Here is a 17,840-nt window from a genome sequence, read left to right as displayed (position 1 = left end):
CTGAGATTCACCAGTCTGTTCCATACTTCTTGTCACCACTTTACAGATCTGGAAACTAATGCTAAGACAGGTAAAATATCTTACACAAGGTCTAAATGCTCTTAAATGGAGTTTTCAGATTGCCATTTCAGTACTATTTTGATTTATATTGTATTATAAGCAACATATTTTAAACAAAAATTACCTTTTCAAGAATATCTCTGCTAATTTCGAATAGAATCTGGTCAGCACTTCCTGAAGATCCTGTCTGTTTGGAGCCTCCCTGGGTAAGAAGCAAGGACTCAAAGAGGACTTTTGTTTGTTGAAGGTCTTTGGAGATATCAACATTTTCATGTAATCCAAATATTTCAGGGTGTTGAGAAAATGGAAGTCTCTACCAGAATAGATTAAGCAAGCATCACATTATTACTGGATACATTAATTCATAAGGTAGACATGTGCAAACAAAAAAGGATTAAAAATCAACCAAACAATAATGGAATCAAACTTTTCGAATTTTCAATAATTATTAGAAATAAAAGATATTAAAAATTGATTGAAATAATAATATTTATCTAACCCTATACATTACCTTGGAATTGTTCAATTGCTTTTTAGGAAAATCACACTAAAATCTAACCCTATTTTCAGTGATAATCAGTTACCTTAATGAATTCAATGTAATCATTATAGGTGCCTTTGGGAGGTGCAAAATAGTTTCCACTGGGAGAAAATTTATAATGAGGGCTTTCAATTATGTGTGTATTATAAAAGTCAGCCAGCATGGTTAAGAGGAGACGTCTGTCCCAATCATCTGTCACTCTTCCTCCATAGTTACACTCCCCAGTCAGGTAAGAGATAGCTTCAAATGGAATTGTGTCATATTCATTTATAAATAACTGAAACAAATGAAACATAAAACAAGAAAAACAAAGTCTTTCATTTCATTTCTATTTTAAGATGACATTAAATATCTATCTATCTACACACAGAAGTGGGGTTGAAAGAATTATCACCATGGGTTATCTTGGGAGACCTTATAGAGGTACATGTCATAAAGGCCCTGACTACAGTTAAAAAACAGAAAAATATTAATATTCAGTGTTTGTCTAATTGGGTAAGTTCACTTCCAAGCTTTGGTTTTCTTAAAAATAGGAATAGTATCAACCTTACAGGGTTACTGTAAGAATTAGAATATAAGTAATGTGCCTAGTTCAAAGTCTGAGATATAGGGACTTACAGTGGATATTTATTATTTATTTGGAGGAAGCCTGACAACCTTCTGAATGTCTCACACTGTGAGTCCCAGCCTCCCATACAGCTAATGCCTAGGCCTCTGACCTGGGCTTGGATCCTCAGGTGCATCTATCCTAGACTGATCTAGGGTTTTAAGCAAAGAAGTAAGAACAGCAAAGAATAGTGTTCTTTGTGTGTGTGTTGTTTTTTTGTTTTGTTTTGTTTTGTTTTTTAATGATATCAGAGGGCCTGCAGCAGACTGGAGTGTGTAGGGCAGGTATGTGAGCTGCAGTGCCTAATATTCAAGAAAAGTAGAGACTCTATTCCTACCAGATATGATGTGACTCTGAATATGACTGTAGATGCCTTGGTTCTCCGCCATCTTGGTGACTTTGTGACCTGCCCAATATTCTTTCACTAAATTCCTTTCTATTTAAGTTAGACAGTCTGTTTCTGTTGATTGATACAGCAAAATTATAGATTTCACTGAGCGGAGAAGAGTAGAGGATAGTGAGAGCCTGTATAATGCCAACACTGAGGAGGGCACTGCAAAAAGATAGGGTCCTTGATGACAACACTTTAGCTGAATCAACCAACTTCCAGAGCCTGTCCTTCCTCTGCACTTTTTTTTTTTTAACGTGAGATAGATTTCATTATGGTTTAAGCCAGTTTGAATTGTGTTTTCCATTATTTGTAGCAGAAGAAAACCAGATGGAGATAGTGCTTCATAAACCATAGTTGTAGTTATTATTGCTATCTACCTACCTAGTAGTGATGTTGGGAGAATTAAGTTTTTCTAAGCAAAGGGCCTGATACATAGTTATCCTCCATTAGTGTTAGTTCCTTTCTAATTTTACCTGCAGTTGTCGAATACTGATGCGTAAGTCGGATTCATTAAATCCATATGGAATGTTCCAACCAAGAGGACCAAATTTCTTTCTCTCTTGTACGAGGGCATGAAAAAAACAAACTCCAAACAGCAACCTCTCCCATGCCTTTAATATAAAAATTACACAATAAGAAAAAAAATTCTGATCATATTTCCTTCAGTTAAACAAGGGGAGTCAGTGATCTTTTTCATTGTAAGATCCTGTGATCATATATTGCTAAAAACTTGTACTTAAAAATATTAATTTATGACTCAATACCTCCAAAGCTAGACAAACTGCAATAATATTAAAGTTCATTAAAATGTAATGTATCTACCATTTACCAAAGTATTGGCTAATAATACCTTGGTATTGTTCATAAGTATTTATAACTTCAATACTTAACTGTTATCCTATAGACTCATGGGCACATGATTGAGATTACAAGTGCAGGAGAATATGTGATTATTATCCTATATAATAAAAGCATAGTATGCAAATTGTCCCTTTGACTGGTAGTTCTTCTGGGACTTCGACTAGGGGGCAGGGCCGGCCAGTGGAAGGAAGGGAATACCTGGCCAGCTACCACCAGCCTCTAGGGACCCTACTATGCACACATTTTGTGCACTGGGCCTCTAGTGTTATGAATAAATACCAATAATTAGTTTCTGATTTTGTGACTTTCTATTTGGAGATCATTTTTGGAAAACATATGCTTATTTACTTTCTCCATGGTAACTTCACATACATGTCACATGAGCCTCTCACTAAGCCTGTGATAGAACTCTGGAGGATGGCCTCCCATCCCTTTGAGATCCCCACAAATAAATTACAAGTATGCTAAACAGTCCGTATTTCAAATTAGGCCATCTCAAACTTAGCTACAAATGCCATAAAAAATCCATCCAGCTATTTTAATGTGATATGATAGTAGAATTTGTTTCTGTAATATTAAAATTAAAGTATACCATAGCTCAACTCAGTGGTCAGCAAACTCATTAGTCAACAGAGCCAAATATCAACAGTACAAATTTCTTTTGAGAGCCAAAATTTTTAAACTTAAACTATATAGGTGGGTACATTATTATTAACTTAATTAGAGTACTCCTAAGCTGACCTTTGCTAAAATCTCAAGGAGCCAAAGAGCTGCATGTGGCTTGAGAGCCACAGTTTGCCGACCACTGGCTTAACTGAATAGCTGTATTCTCGAAATGTACATAAACCAAAGTTTATTTTACATTTACTAGATGAATGCTGTGGTGATACATTTAATAGGGGAAAACCTTTTGTCAATGAGATCAACTAATTTAGGTGTATTCTTCACATATTTTCACATAATGGGTTTCTTGAGGTGACAATTTACATACTCTAAAAACACTCATATATATATATATATATATATATATATATATATATATATATATATATATATATATAGTCCTTTTCTGAAGGTAGCATTTCTTTACACCCCATATGTGTTTTTTTCCAACTGATTTCTGAATTACATTTTCCAGGGTACATTTTGTGACTAAACCCAAGGTGGCAGCAGGCTAATATCATAATCTACCTAAGGATGATATCATCAACCCAGCATCAGTGGGATCTGCCTTTTGGCTTGTTTTCTATGATGTGGTGCTGGTTTGTGATGACTCATCCAAATTCCTTAGCAATGCATATAAATATTTTCATAGTCTTACTCCTATATTCTTTCCCACTCTTATCTCCCATCAGTCAAGCCAAAATAAGCTACTTGTCTTTCAACAGCTTTGTCATAATTCTGTGCCTTAAGGCGTACTTCCTGTGCCTACTTCAAATGTCACTTCCTCCAAGAAGTTATCCTCAATCACACAGAAGTGGGAAGAGACAGAGTGATCTGGGTACCAACTCCCACCTTAAACACTTGTGAGGTATATGACTTAAACACTTTATTTGATTAGCTTGAGTTTCCTTATTTAAAAAACAAGGTTGTGATGATAATTTATATATTATAGAGTTATAAGGCTTGTATATTTCTGCTGGTGTTCAATAAATATTTGTTTCCTTTATACCCTCCTTTATTTGTCCTCCCATAATTCATAATACAACCATGACAATGGTTACCAAACTAGTTAACATCTAAATTTCCTTAATTATTTGTTTATTTGTACCAGCTCCTGAGTTCCACTTTGGGGAATTAGTTAATCAGAATCTCCATGAGAGAGCCACTGACATCTGTAACTTTATTAACCCTGAGGTTTATGGGGATTATGGTTAAGCTTGCCTTGCATGTATTTCCCTTGAGTAGGATGTAAGCTCCATGAAAACCGAGATTTTGATATGTTTATATGTTTACTAGAGGCCCAGTGTATGAAAATTCATGCACTGGGTTGGGGGGGGTCCTTCAGCCTGACCTCCCCCTCTCACAGTCTGGGAGCCCTCAGGGGCAGTAAGTGACCTGGCAATCAGGGAAAGGCGACACCCCATCACACCTCTGCTGCTGCCACTGCCAGCAGCACAAGCCTTGGCAAGCCCTGGTTACCTAAGCCTCTGGCGGCCCTGGGTGGCTGAACGACTAAGGGGGCTGGGAAACTCTGTAGGCAGGTGCAGCAAGGCCAGGCCTGCCCCCCAGGCTGCACGCCTTCCACCGTGGCGGGGCTGAGGGGACTAGGCGCCACCATCTTGGGCGTAGCCATCTTTGAGGACATGGAAGTAAATTAGCATATTCCTCCTTATTGGCTGTGGGCACCACCATCTTTGAGATGGTGTGAGGGTCAATTAGCATATTCCCTCTTTATTAAATAGGATGACCAGTTCCTAGAATAGTGCCTTATACCTAAAATATTCAAGAAATATTTATTGGATGGATGAATTGATAAATGGATGGAAATACAGAAATGTATCCTTATCCTTAGGGGACACACGGCTGAATATAGGAGACAGATATATAAACTGACAAATAACTAATATGTTATCATTACTAGATAATTTAAATGCCCAAGATGTCAATTTAACTGTGATTATAAAGATCATATTTACTTTTAATAGCCAAATGATGATAGTTCAAATTATTGCTAGCTAAATGGTCATAAATTAGTCTTATATTTCTGGGAGCCTCCAAAGGAGTTTCATATGTGCCTATAAAAAATACCCATCAGCTACAGAAAGCCTACGGTAATGGTTCTCAAAGTGTGCTTCCAGTTAAGCTCTACCCCAATCCAACTGAGTCAGAAAATCTGGCAGTGGGGCCCTGCGAGATAAATGTGATACACATTGAAAACCAATGGTCACAGGACAACAACAATCCTTTTCTTCTCTTCCCCTAGTTCCCATTTGTTTTCACTACCAGAACAGTTGCTTGGTGAATAAAAATGATGATACATGGCTAGGGTGTTACCTTTGGATGTTGTACTAATCTCAAAATGTGGGGTGCCAATGTTGCTTGCTCAATGATGTAATATAGGAGAGTGCTGCTTCTCCAACTCAGTACCATTCTTTATTTGGGTCATCTAAGCTTCAAAGCAGCTCTGCTTGTGTTTGGAATCTTTACAAATGTCCCTTCTCTACTTCTGGCTCTCTCCTCTAATTGCAAAAGCTCAGACCCTGAGTGGGAATCAGACACCACACCTTCTCCATTCTTTTCATAGCTAAAACTACCAAGCATTCTCTTTTCCTTCCAGAGTTACAAACAAAATCATCATTCAGAACTAGGACACACAGAAAGTACCAATAAGAAGAAACAAACTAGATTGCATCCAAATTCAATCCTTTACCTTCAATATTATTAGTTTTCTCACTCCACTAAGCAAATCTGATATATAACATGCATGTATTGGAGGTGAGGGCAGGGGAAAAGTTCAGTTAATGTAACATGCCTGAATTTTCTCCTTCCTTGTACTAATTCAGGAGAGGGGAGTGACCTATCTAATCAGTAAATTTGGAAAAAGTTAACCAGATATGCTTTGCTCAGCTTCTTCCTTTTCTTTCTTAGAAGCAAACTTTCTGCAGGAAGGAATTTTTCTGTTCTCTGGGTAGATAAGTCTGCTAATTCTGGGTTCAGTAATATGAAGCCCATTTGTTCACAAACTACATCTTCCAAGTTAGTCTACATCAATAATTAAGGTTATAATTTGGTTCCCATCACTTATAGTTTTCCCTGTTTCTTAATTGGTAAGAATTCGGGCATGGAAAAGGAGTACTATTTATTGGATTTCCTTGAGTATCCAATACCATTTGCAAAACTATTCTACATGGATACATTGAAAAGCATTATTAATATGTTAAAATAATATTGCTAAAATTTAAGTTCCATGAAGGCAGATTGAATGAATAAATGATCAGATGATAAATGATCGTAACAAGCTATTCTTGGGTCTTAATCAAATACACTATTGGGCTTTGGTTTACAAACTAAGATATATTCATTTATTTGACAATATTTATCTGACTGTCTATTATTTGGAAAACAGAACACAAACAAACTATTGGGGAAAAATGAACAAGATAGGTACAATTTTTGTCTTAGAAAATGCCTAATGCTTAATATTCTTAAATAAAATATTTCTATTTCTATATTTTATCACTATAAAATGTATTTTAAAATTTCAGAAACCAAATATTACCAACTCCTTTCCATGGCATCCATGAAAAAAATGACTATCAGAAATTGGATCAGTGAGATATGATTGGAGAAGGTTTAGCCGAAGACCAGTAGGAGGTTCATTAGTCATTTTCACTCCATTCTGTAGAATTGTTACTGGGAACTAAGACAAAATAAAACAGAGAGCATTACTCAAGATAACTAGCTTGAGTCCTAAAAAGCATGCACCAGTGAATTAAAAATGGGAATAAAAGAGGACTCCAGAAATGTTTTTTTTTTAATCTCTTAAAGTTAAGCATTTAAAGCGTGATTAAGATATACATGTAACAGATAATTAAATAAGTGTACTGAACTCCATAGGAAAAAAACATACTTTTGGAGATGGATAACTTGTAAGCCAAAGCCTAAAGGATGAGTTACAGACATCAGGGGAAAAATCTTCACATATTTTTTCCAACATGGGCATCCAGGAGACAGCAAGGTGACAATTCTGTAGGCAAACCCAAGTTCCTTCTTCTAATGCTGCTTTAATCATTTTTGTTGCAATTGGTCCTTGTCCCTGTCCCAGTGAAATAGCTTGAAATTTATTTCCAGACATAGCTTTATCATTTGCAAATTTCAGCAGGCCTAAGCGGGCACAAAAAAAATGGTTTCACTGCTTACTCTAAAATTATAAAATATGGCTAATATTTCAGTTACTGGAAAATTGGAAAATTCTAATTACCTTTCCTGATACGTACTGGATTTACTAACTAACTTATAGTCATGTAAAAGTGGACATTAAGTATGATGATTTATTTATAATTTCCTTAAAGTTGACAGCATATACACTTACTGGCCATGGGATCTGCTCCAGGAGATAGCACAAAAATTAAGGGAATAGTGCAATTTGAATCCAAGTAACTCTTTGTCAAATCAAATGGTGGAGGCTCTACAAACTTTTTCCCTAGTTTGTCAGTTACATAATTTGTTATAGCTGGAGTTATCTGTTAAAAAGAAGAAAAGATATGATCTTTAGAATAATTTTATTTCACATAACTTTATTACCGAAAACCAACAAAGAGTAAAAAAATGAGTTTCATGGCCAAGAAAAGGACACAGCATATTACAGACAATGCATAATGTATCTTATGCATAAAAAATGTCTATAAATTGATGGAACAAGATTAACAATCCAAAAGAAAAATGGGCAAGGAACATGAACAATTCATAGAAAATGAAATAGAAATTAATCTTAAATATATGAAGAGATGTTCAACTTCATTCAGTATAAGAGACTACAAATTGTCCCCCTTCTTTGTCTCCTTTTGGCAATAGAACCTCAAGTTTTCCCAACCTTTTTGTTCCAGCTAGAAGTGGTCATGTACTAAGTTTTGGCCAGACAAATACAAGTAGAAATTGTGAGTGGAGCTTCCAGATCATATTTTCATAAGGAAGCTCTCTCTTCAATAAATGTGGTGCTCATGAGCCAGCTTCATCTTGCTGATGAGAACCACACTGTATGGGGCTTCTCTAGAATGAGAGAAGGAACTTGAATCTCTGGATGATCTCAAGACCAGAGCTGGCCTGCCAGCCCTCAAGCATTTGGTCTGGGCTGTTTGGAAAGATAGAAAATTAATTTCTATTTTATTTAAGCTGCTGTATTTTTGGTCTCTGTTACAGCAGCTTAGTCTATACCCTATACTTATAAAATACAAATTATAGCTATACTTAGATACCATTTCCATTGATAAGACTGTTATATAAATGGGACAAAAATAGCCTCTGTGTATTAACTCCTAGATTGTTTATTCAGGGCAAGCTGAAATCTGTTAGCTCAAAAGCTCACTAGCACCAAACTCAAATTTTTATGTATTCAATTGTTTAAACATAGCCCAAATAATCATATTTTTAGCCATTTAAGCCTACCTACATATTGGGCTTTGCACTGAACATCTACTAATCATCTATCCTATATAATAAAGAGGTGATATGTAAATTGACCATCACACCTTCACACAAGATAGCCGCCCCCATGTGGTCATAAGATGGCCAGCAAGGGAGGGCAGTTGGGGGCAAACAGGCCAGTGGGGGAAGACAGCTGGGGTCAATTGGGCTGGCAGGGGAAGGCAGTTGGGGGAGACCAGGCTTGCAGGAGAGAACAGTTGGGGGGTGACCGGGCCTGTAGGGGAGGGCAGTTGGGGGGACCAGGCCTGCAGGGGAGGGCAGTTAGGTATGACCAGGCTGGCAGGAGAGTAGATAGGGGGTGATCAGACTGGCAGGCAGAAGCAGTTAGGGGCAATCAGGCAGGCAGACGAGCGGTTGGGAGCCAGTAGTCCTGGATTGTGAGAGGAATGTCCGACTGCTGGTTTAAGCCTGATCCCACAGGACATCCCCTAAGGGGTCCCAGATTGGAGAGGATGAAGGCTGGGCTGAGGGACACCCCCCCACACACCCAGTGCACGAATTTCATGAACCAGGCCTCTAGTATATATATAAAAACCTAAGTGACCATTATGACTGGTCGACCGGCCACTATTTCATGCACTGACAACCAGGGTGCAGATGCTCAAAGCAGTAGCTGACCTCTGGTGATCAATGTGCTCCCACAGCAGGAGCACCGCTCTGCCAGAAGCCGGGCTCATGGCTGGTGAGCACAGGTGAGGTGGCAGGAGCCTCTCCCGCCTCTGTGGCAGCACTACTTAGCGGCAGCAGGTGCAGCGGGGATGGGATGAGCAACTCCTCCTCAGTCAACCTGCTGCTTTGAGGGGATGTTAGACTGCCGGTTGCCTGTGAGGATCAGGTCGAATCTGGAATCTGAAATCCCGAGGGGTCCAGGAATGTGAGAGGGTGCAGGCCAGTCTGAGGGTCCCCTCAGGTGCACGAATCCGTGCACCAGACCTCTGGTAGATAAATGAGCTCTAGGACATTAAGACTCCAGCTGCTTTTAGAGTTCTGATACTGAGACTCCCACCCATCATTGCTGCTAGACAACATTACCTAGACACCACATGAGCCCCTCTCCCTTGGGAGTTTCCTTGACTTCCCCTCTCTCTCCTTAGAGTAGTGACATCTTCGCAACCCAAACCACTACTCCAGCCTTTTGACAGACTCCTGCTGAGAAAGACTTCTCCCTCCCTAACATGCAAACCTGTCAAAACATCATGTGGGCTACTGCTACCTTATGGTCATATCTTTTTCCTTGATCAGCCCCCAAATTCCATAGCTTGTCAAAAGTTTGGAAATATATTGTGTGGACAAAAGTACAGATAAATGGACATCTTCATCCACTGCTGTGGAGGAGTAATCTGGTTTAACATTCATGGAGGGCTATTTGGCAATATCTATGAAATTATAAATGGGCAAATCCACTTACCCAGCAATTTTATTCCCATGACTTTATTCCGAGAGGGAGTTACAAATCTTTATTCTGAGAGGGAGTTACAAATGTGAGAAATAACTTAAATATATATATTTTATTGATTTCAGAGAGGAAGGGAAAGGGAGAGAGAGATTGAAACATCAATGATGAGAGAGAATCATTGATCGGCTGCCTCCTGCACATCCCTATTGGTTAACAAGCATGTAATGCAGCATGTTCCCTGACCAGGAATTGAACCCTGACCTCTTGGCTCAAAGATCAATGCTCAAGGACTGAGCCACACTGTCTGGGCAGAAATTACTTTTGAATAAGGTTGTTCATTGTAGCATTTTTATAGTAGGTAATATATAAATATTATAAAGATTTACAATAGGAACTGGTTAAAAAATTATGGTATATTAATATAATGGAATGCCATATATTGTAAAAAAAAGAATGAGAAAGTTTTTAGTGAACTGATTTGGAAAATAAAAATATGTAAAACAGTGGATGCTACAATTTGTATTAAAAATAAATGGAGCCCAGCTAGAATGGCTCAATTGGTTGAGCATCATCCCGTACACTGAAAGGTTGCCAGTTCACAATTGCCAGTCAGGGCACATATCTGGGCTGTGAGTTCTATCCCAGGTAGGGATGTGTATAGAAAGCAACTGATAGATGTTTCTCTCTCTTTCTCTCTCTCTTTAGGCATGTTCTCATAAATAAATAAGTAAAAATAAATGGAAAAGTTACATGTATGCATATTTATATGTGCATAAAAGGATAACAAGGAGCAGATGACATTAATTGCCTAAGGGGAAGGATGTTGAATAAGTCAGAGATGAAGACTGGAGGTACCCTTTTCACTGTACTCATATATTCATCTGATTCATATTCAGTTTTGAACCACAGGAATATGTTACTTACTTATAAATTATATTAAAAATATTTAACAAAAATGTTATTCATCAAGAAGATAAGAATGGAATGTCGGAAAAGAGGTCTGATTAGTTGAGGTAAGAAGACTATCAAGGTGTACCTTCGTCATTATTCTTTAGGTACTGAAAAGCCACTAAAGGAGCTCACAATGGTTTAGCAGGTTTTTATTTCTGCCTTTAATAATTTCCCATGAGCAATGATGAAATTTTTTTAATTCTCTTAACATTAATACCATGTACGGTTTTTACCTAGCACAGTAGGTTTTCAATATACATTTTAGGGAAGGGGAGATGTTGAGAATAGAGACCTTGCTTCCAGTAAAGGACCCAGAAGGGCTACACGTTAGTAGTTGGGGCTAAATTATCTATTAAGTAAAGGCTATTCTCTACACCTGCCCTAACAAATCTTAAAACAACATTTGAAAGAAAAAATCTGAATTAAAATAATTGAACTATGTAACCAAAGGGGTTAACAAACTCTTTTCTATAGAGTGCTAGATAGTTATAATAATATTTTAGGATTTGTGGGCCACATACAATTTCTGCTATGTATTGTTTTTCTCTTTCTATTAAAAATCTTTTGTATTTTCTTTGTCATCTTCTTTTTAGAAACAACCTTTTAACATATAAAAACCATTCTTACCTCATGGGCTAGACAAAATTAGGTCATTGGCTGGATTTGGCCCACAGGTTTTGTTTGCTAACCTCTGAACTAGCAGAACAAAATTCAACAATCTTTAAAGGAAGATAACAATTTGCCGAAACCAGTTTGGCTCAATGGATAGAGCGTTGGCTTGGGGACTGAAAGGTCCCGGGTTCAATTCCTGTCAAGGGCATGTACCTTGGTTGCAGGCATATCCCTAGTAGAGGGTGTGCAAGAGGCAGCTGATCGATGACTCATCGATGTTTCTGACTCTCTATCTCTCTCCCTTCCTCTCTGTACAAAATCAATAAAATATATTTAAAAAAATGTTTAAAAAAATAAATAAATAAAATAAAGGAAGATAACAACTCAAAGCAACCTTCTGAACGAAGCCGGAGCTGCGAGGGGCTGCGAAGAGCTGTGAGGGCCAAGCCCTTGTACAAATTTCGTGCATCAGGCCTCCATATATATATTAGAGAAATATATATATACTAGAGAACTTTCTAGTATGTATACTAGAGAACTTTTATCGCCCCCTCCCTCTCCCTCTCTCTCTCTCTCTCTCTCTCTCTCTCTCTCTCTCTCTCTCTATATATATATATATATATATATATATATATATATCTTTTTAGAAATGAAACATATAGTAGCTGAATCAAAAAATTAATGGAATGGGATTAACAGCAGATTAGATGTTACAGAAAAAGAAATCAGCAAACTTAAAAGATAGCAATAGAGCCCAGGTGGGAATGCCTCAGTGATTGATTATCAACCTATGAATCAGGAGGTCATGGTTCGATTCCCAGTCCAGGGCACATGCTCAGGTTTTGAGCTCAATCCCCAGAGGGAGTGGAGGGGTATGTGCAGGAGGCAGCCAATAGATGATTGTCACTCCTCATTGATCTTTCTCTCCTCTCCCTTCCTCTATGAAATCAATAAAAAATATATTTTTTTAAAAGATAGCAATATAAACTATCCAAACTGAAGCACAGTGATACAAAAGATTTAAAAATAATTAACAGAGTATCAGTCATATTTGATATAATATCAAGCAGTCTAATGTATATTTAATTGGAATAATGGGTGGAGTGGCTAAAAATATTTGAAAAAATAATTGCCAAAACTTTACCAAGTTGAAGAAGACTGTAGATCTATAGTTTAAAGGAGTTCCATGAACCTTTTGAACATCTGAAATAAGGGTTAAAGAACCAAATAATAACTTTAAACTTAATACTTAAAAATACCAAATTATCTGGTTCCAAATGAGACATATTTGTCTTTTACCTTATCAGGTCTTAAGCACCGAAGAATTATTATTTTCTGTAGTTCATTTAGCTTCTGATTCATTGGTTCTGGTAAAATAGCATTGTGTGGCTCTTTACTGTCATATATTTTCTGCCATTCTTCTATATTTTCACAAAAATGTTCTCTAAAGGAAAAAAAGCTTAATAGTTATTCTTTCATTGGGAAAAATTTAAAGGGACATTGCTGAGCAAGGAGATGAATCAAGACAGCTATAGAACCATTCAAAAATCACTAGATTACAAATTTATCCATCACTATTTATTGCTAAATCATCAAGTTTAAACAATTACCTGAGTCCTTGGAAGGCAGGTAATTCACTAGCAAGACAAATTTCCTCCCAGCTTTTATCCTGTAACCAGGATGGATCAGGATTTTTCTCAGCACTCTTAAGACTTACTCCTCCAGTTAAAAGAAACATAAGTTCCTGGTAGTCAATCTCTTTCCTTGCCCTGTATTCCCAAAACAAGAAATGTTATAAATTGTTGATTTTAAAATTGAATAAATTTCTATTTCTTTACTTGGATAAAACAAACAGAAATGATTTCCCTGACTGCTGTGAACAACTAGGAAACTAAAAAAAGAAAAAGAAAAAAAAAAAAGAAAAAAAAGAACGAAACAACTGTTTTTGGAAATTATACAATAGGCAGTACAGGACTGAGATCGCTTAAAAAAAGGAAGACAGATAAGGTGATTCTTAGGATTGCTTCAGCATCTTCCTGGATGCATATTCCAGACCACAATGCAGAGAGCGGATAAAGCTCTGAGCTTGGCAGTTTTGCTGAGCTGAAGATATCTCCATCAGAGTTAAGAAAGGCTGAGGTGATTGGAATATATGGGCAAAATACCAGGGAGGAGGCAGATACATGGAAAAGGAGCTCTGGAAACCTGCCTATGTTTACTAAATTCTAAGCTGTGTGTGAGTAGATAAAACTCCAGGAGGCCTGGCAATGAATTTCTGGGGATCTATAGACTGAATAGCTACCAGAGCTCACACAGAACTAGAAATGAGTTTTTGCCAACTAGAATTGAATCTTTATTCACACCAGAGGAATTCAGTGCAAGATCAGAGGGATCACACAGTAGTGAAGCTAACATAGCCTTAGACTTAAACTGCCTTAAGAAAGTTAAAAACGAGCTTTAAGAAGTTAAAACGAATCCCGTAGTAATTTAACTACCTAAAAAATTAGGTCTAATGCTCTTTAAAGGAATACAAAAAACTCAGCATTGATCAATGTAAAATTCACAACACTATAAGCAGGAGAAAAACGAGTCAATATGCACACAGAAGAGAGAGTGATGATACAACAAGCAGACAAAAATGTTAAAATGAAACAAAGATAATGAAAAGAGCAATACAATAAACCTACAAACCTCAATTTAATGGATTTGGGATTTAAAGAACAAAATTTCCAGTCATAAGTATGCCATATGGGAAAACTAATACCCTGTTAATTTAAAATACTTTTAACCAAAATTTGCTTATAATCACGTTATTTTTGTTGTTGTTGTTATTAATTCACTGTTATTCTTAACAAATTTTAGTGAATAGGCCATGTATTGGAAAAAAACATTGTAGTACTCTTATCAACATAAATAAACTAGAGGCCTGGTGCACAAAATTACCGTATGGGGGTAGGTCCCTCAGCCCAGCCTGCACCATCTCCAATCTAGAACTCCTTGAGGGATGTTTGACTGCCTGTTTATTTATTTATTTTTTGGCTACTTTTATTTATTCATTTATTTTAAATAAATCTTTATTGTTCAGATTATTACAATTGTTCCTCTTTTTTCCTCCCATAGCTCTCCTCCTGGTTCTCACTCCCTCCTCTGCCCTTATCCCCTCTCCCACTGTCCTCATCCATAGGTATACAATTTTTGTCCAGTCTCTTCCTGCAACCCCCATACGTAGCCATCTTGTATGTTGGAGTGATGGTCAATTTGCATATTACCTCTTTATTATATAGGATATTACATATCTATAGTCTATATATTTAAATCCAAGATTCACCATTCATAAACTTTGGGAATGATTAGCATGTGATCACACTCGTGGCATGACTTTCTGTAGCAGTTTCTTTTTTTAAATCCTCACAAATGCTATTTTTTCATTATTTTTAGAGAGAGTGGGAAGGAGGGGGAGAGAGAGATAAATATTGATCTGATGAGAGAGAGACACATCAATTGGTTGCCTCCTACAAGTGGCCCTGGCATGAGGATTGAACCTGCAACCAAGGTACATGCCCTTGACCAGAATCAAACCAGGACCCTTCAGTCCACAGGCTGAGGCTCTATCCACTGAGCCAAACCAGCTAGGGTTCTGTAGCAGTTTTAACACTTGCCAGCAGATGTTCCAAAGTGCCCTAAATCACATAGTTGTTTTTATTTTTAAATATGTTTTTATTGATTTCAGAGAGGAAAGGAGAGGGAGGAGAGACAGAAACATCAACAATGAAAGAGAATAACTGATCAGTTGCCTCCTGCACGCCCCCACTGGGGACGGAGCACACAACCCAGGCATGTTCCCTGACCAGGAATTGAGCCCTGATCTCCTGGTTCACAGGTCGACACTCAACCACTGACACTCAAACACTGAGCCATTGTGGCCAGGCCATACATATTTACTTTTAATTACACAAATGTGTCTGCATAAGTAAAAACAGGTAAACTAATTTGTCAATTTTTTAACATACACATTCAAAAAAATCTACTATAAAATATACATTATATAATGGACTTTAGGCTTTAATGGACACTCCCTCACCCAAATTAGTCCATTATATTTAGGTTTTATTGTTAGGCACATTTTCTACCTTTCCCCTGCACTCCATTATGCCCTGCTTGGGGTTCTTGCCATCCAAATGGTTTTCCTATTAGTCTCATTTCAGGTTTTGCAAGCCATGACAATGGCTTTCATTTTCCAGTAAACTGCCTCACCTAGTTTCCAGTGACCACCCACAGTTGGTCTCCTTCCTGCACCTCCCGCCTCTCATTGGCACAGAAGATATAAAGATCCCACTCTCCCTACTCTTACTCATTTATACCAATACAGGTCTCAGACTGCTGTGAGAGAATGTAATAACACTAGAGGCCCGGTGCATGAAATTTGTGCATGAGTAGGGTCCCTAGGCCTGGCTGGTGATAAAATGTATGATATTATATATATAGTTTTACCTGAGATAGACAGTGAAAGTTAAAAAGTATACTATAACCCTAAAGAAGTCACTGAAAGAATAAAACAAAAACTATATCTAGTAAACCAACAAAAAAGATACAATCAAATAATAAAAAATATGCAATTAAAAGAAAAGCAGAAAATGAGGAAATTGGGAACAAAGAACAGAAGACCAAAACAGAAAACAAACTGTAAGATGATAGATTAAAACATAACTCTATTATCTCATTAAATGAAAATGGTCTAGGCCAGTGGTTGGCAAACTGCGGCTCTTCAGCCACATGTGGCTCTTTGGCCCATTGAGTTTTTAGCAAAGGCCAGTTAGGAGTACCCTAATTAAGTGTATAACAATGTACCCACCTATATAGTGTAAGTTTAAAAAATTTGGCTCTCAAAAGAAATTTTAATCGTTGTACTGTTGATATCTGGCTATTGACTGATGAGTTTGTCAACCACTGGTCTAAGCAATTTATATATATATATATATATATATATATATATATATATATATATATATATATATATATATATCATGCTATCAGTATTCAAAACAAAACTGGAGAGGCTATGCTAATATCATAAAAAATATATTTCAGAGCAAAGGGTATTACCAGGGATTTTTTAAAAAAGTCCAAGTCAATTTATTAAGAGGATATGAAAGTCCTAAATACCCAATAACAGGATCAAAACACATAGCAATATTAACAGAATCACAAGGAAAAATCTCTGTAGAAATTCCAAACCTTTCTCAATAACTGCTTAAACAGGTAGACAGAAAATCAATATGGATATAGAAGATATATAGGCCAGCTTGACTTATAATACTTGCCTTTTATAGAAATTCTACCTCAGAACAGTAAAATACACATGCTTTGCAAGAGTACATAAACATTCAAGAAGAGACCACCTTCAGGGCCATTGATAAAATTTCTAGAATAGGAAAAACTATGGAGACAGAAAGCAAATTACTGGTGAGGCTTGGCCTGTGGTGGGAACCGGTTGAGGGGTTGGAGTTGGGAGAAAAATAAGGGAGACACCTGTAATACTGTCAACAATAAAGATTTAAAAATTTTTTATTGAACTGTACAAGAATGTTTTATAAACTTTCCTGTGTGAACTATAACTTAAAAATCAAGTAAACATAAAAACACTAATACTGCTGAAACCGGTTTAGCTCAGTGGTAAAGCGTCAGTCTGCGGACTGAAAGGTCCCAGGTTCGATTCCAGTCAAGGGCATGTACATTGGTTGTGGGCACATCCCCGGTAGGGGGTGTGCAGGAGGCAGCTGGTCGATGTTTCTCTCTCATCCACGTTTCTAGCTCTCTATCTCTCTCCCTTCCTCTCTGTAAAAAATCAATAAAATATATATTTTAAAAAACCCACTAATACTATTGTAGAGAAATATACAGGTAAAATCATGAATTAAGCAGAGCAGTCATCTTTAGGTATTAGGTATTCCAAGCAGGCTTTTAAAACAAAGAAAAAGCAAATAACTTACAGAAGGAGATTCGCACATAATAAAAAGGAAAACAACAGCTTGTCCTTCTCAAATAGTGATCGGCATATATTACAATATAAGTTGTATGTGAAGTGGTCATTTAAATATCGGAGGCGCTTTTCCAAGATTTTTGATCTGTTACTAAAAGGTTTAAAAAAAGAAAAACATATTAAGTCAAACAAAACTAAGATAAAAGTAAGTAAAATATAAATTAACATGCAAGTTGTTTTTATTTTACCAAAGTAACCACTGTTAAAAATATACTATACACACACACACACACA

General features: G+C 37.0%; 1 protein-coding gene across 1 annotated transcript in view; it reads right to left on the bottom strand.

Annotated features, from left to right (window-relative positions):
• The window catches only part of DNAH12 (dynein axonemal heavy chain 12), a 200,452-nt gene that overhangs the window by 14,852 nt on the left and 167,760 nt on the right, over positions 1–17,840 (bottom strand). Inside the window, exons 60-68 of the mRNA XM_084903087.1 lie at positions 17,557–17,697; positions 13,177–13,335; positions 12,866–13,010; positions 7,496–7,646; positions 7,034–7,287; positions 6,683–6,823; positions 2,073–2,210; positions 645–878; positions 185–373 (exon numbers count right to left, since the gene is read on the bottom strand). Coding sequence (XP_084759213.1) covers positions 185–373; positions 645–878; positions 2,073–2,210; positions 6,683–6,823; positions 7,034–7,287; positions 7,496–7,646; positions 12,866–13,010; positions 13,177–13,335; positions 17,557–17,697 — 1,552 coding nt within the window. The remainder of the gene's footprint in view (positions 1–184; positions 374–644; positions 879–2,072; positions 2,211–6,682; positions 6,824–7,033; positions 7,288–7,495; positions 7,647–12,865; positions 13,011–13,176; positions 13,336–17,556; positions 17,698–17,840) is intronic.

Source organism: Pipistrellus hanaki (genome assembly GCF_964339955.1).
Source record: "Pipistrellus hanaki genome assembly, chromosome: 13".
NCBI lineage: Eukaryota > Metazoa > Chordata > Mammalia > Chiroptera > Vespertilionidae > Pipistrellus > Pipistrellus hanaki.
Note: the sequence above shows the minus strand (reverse complement) of the source record. Positions and strands in the feature narration are given on the sequence as shown.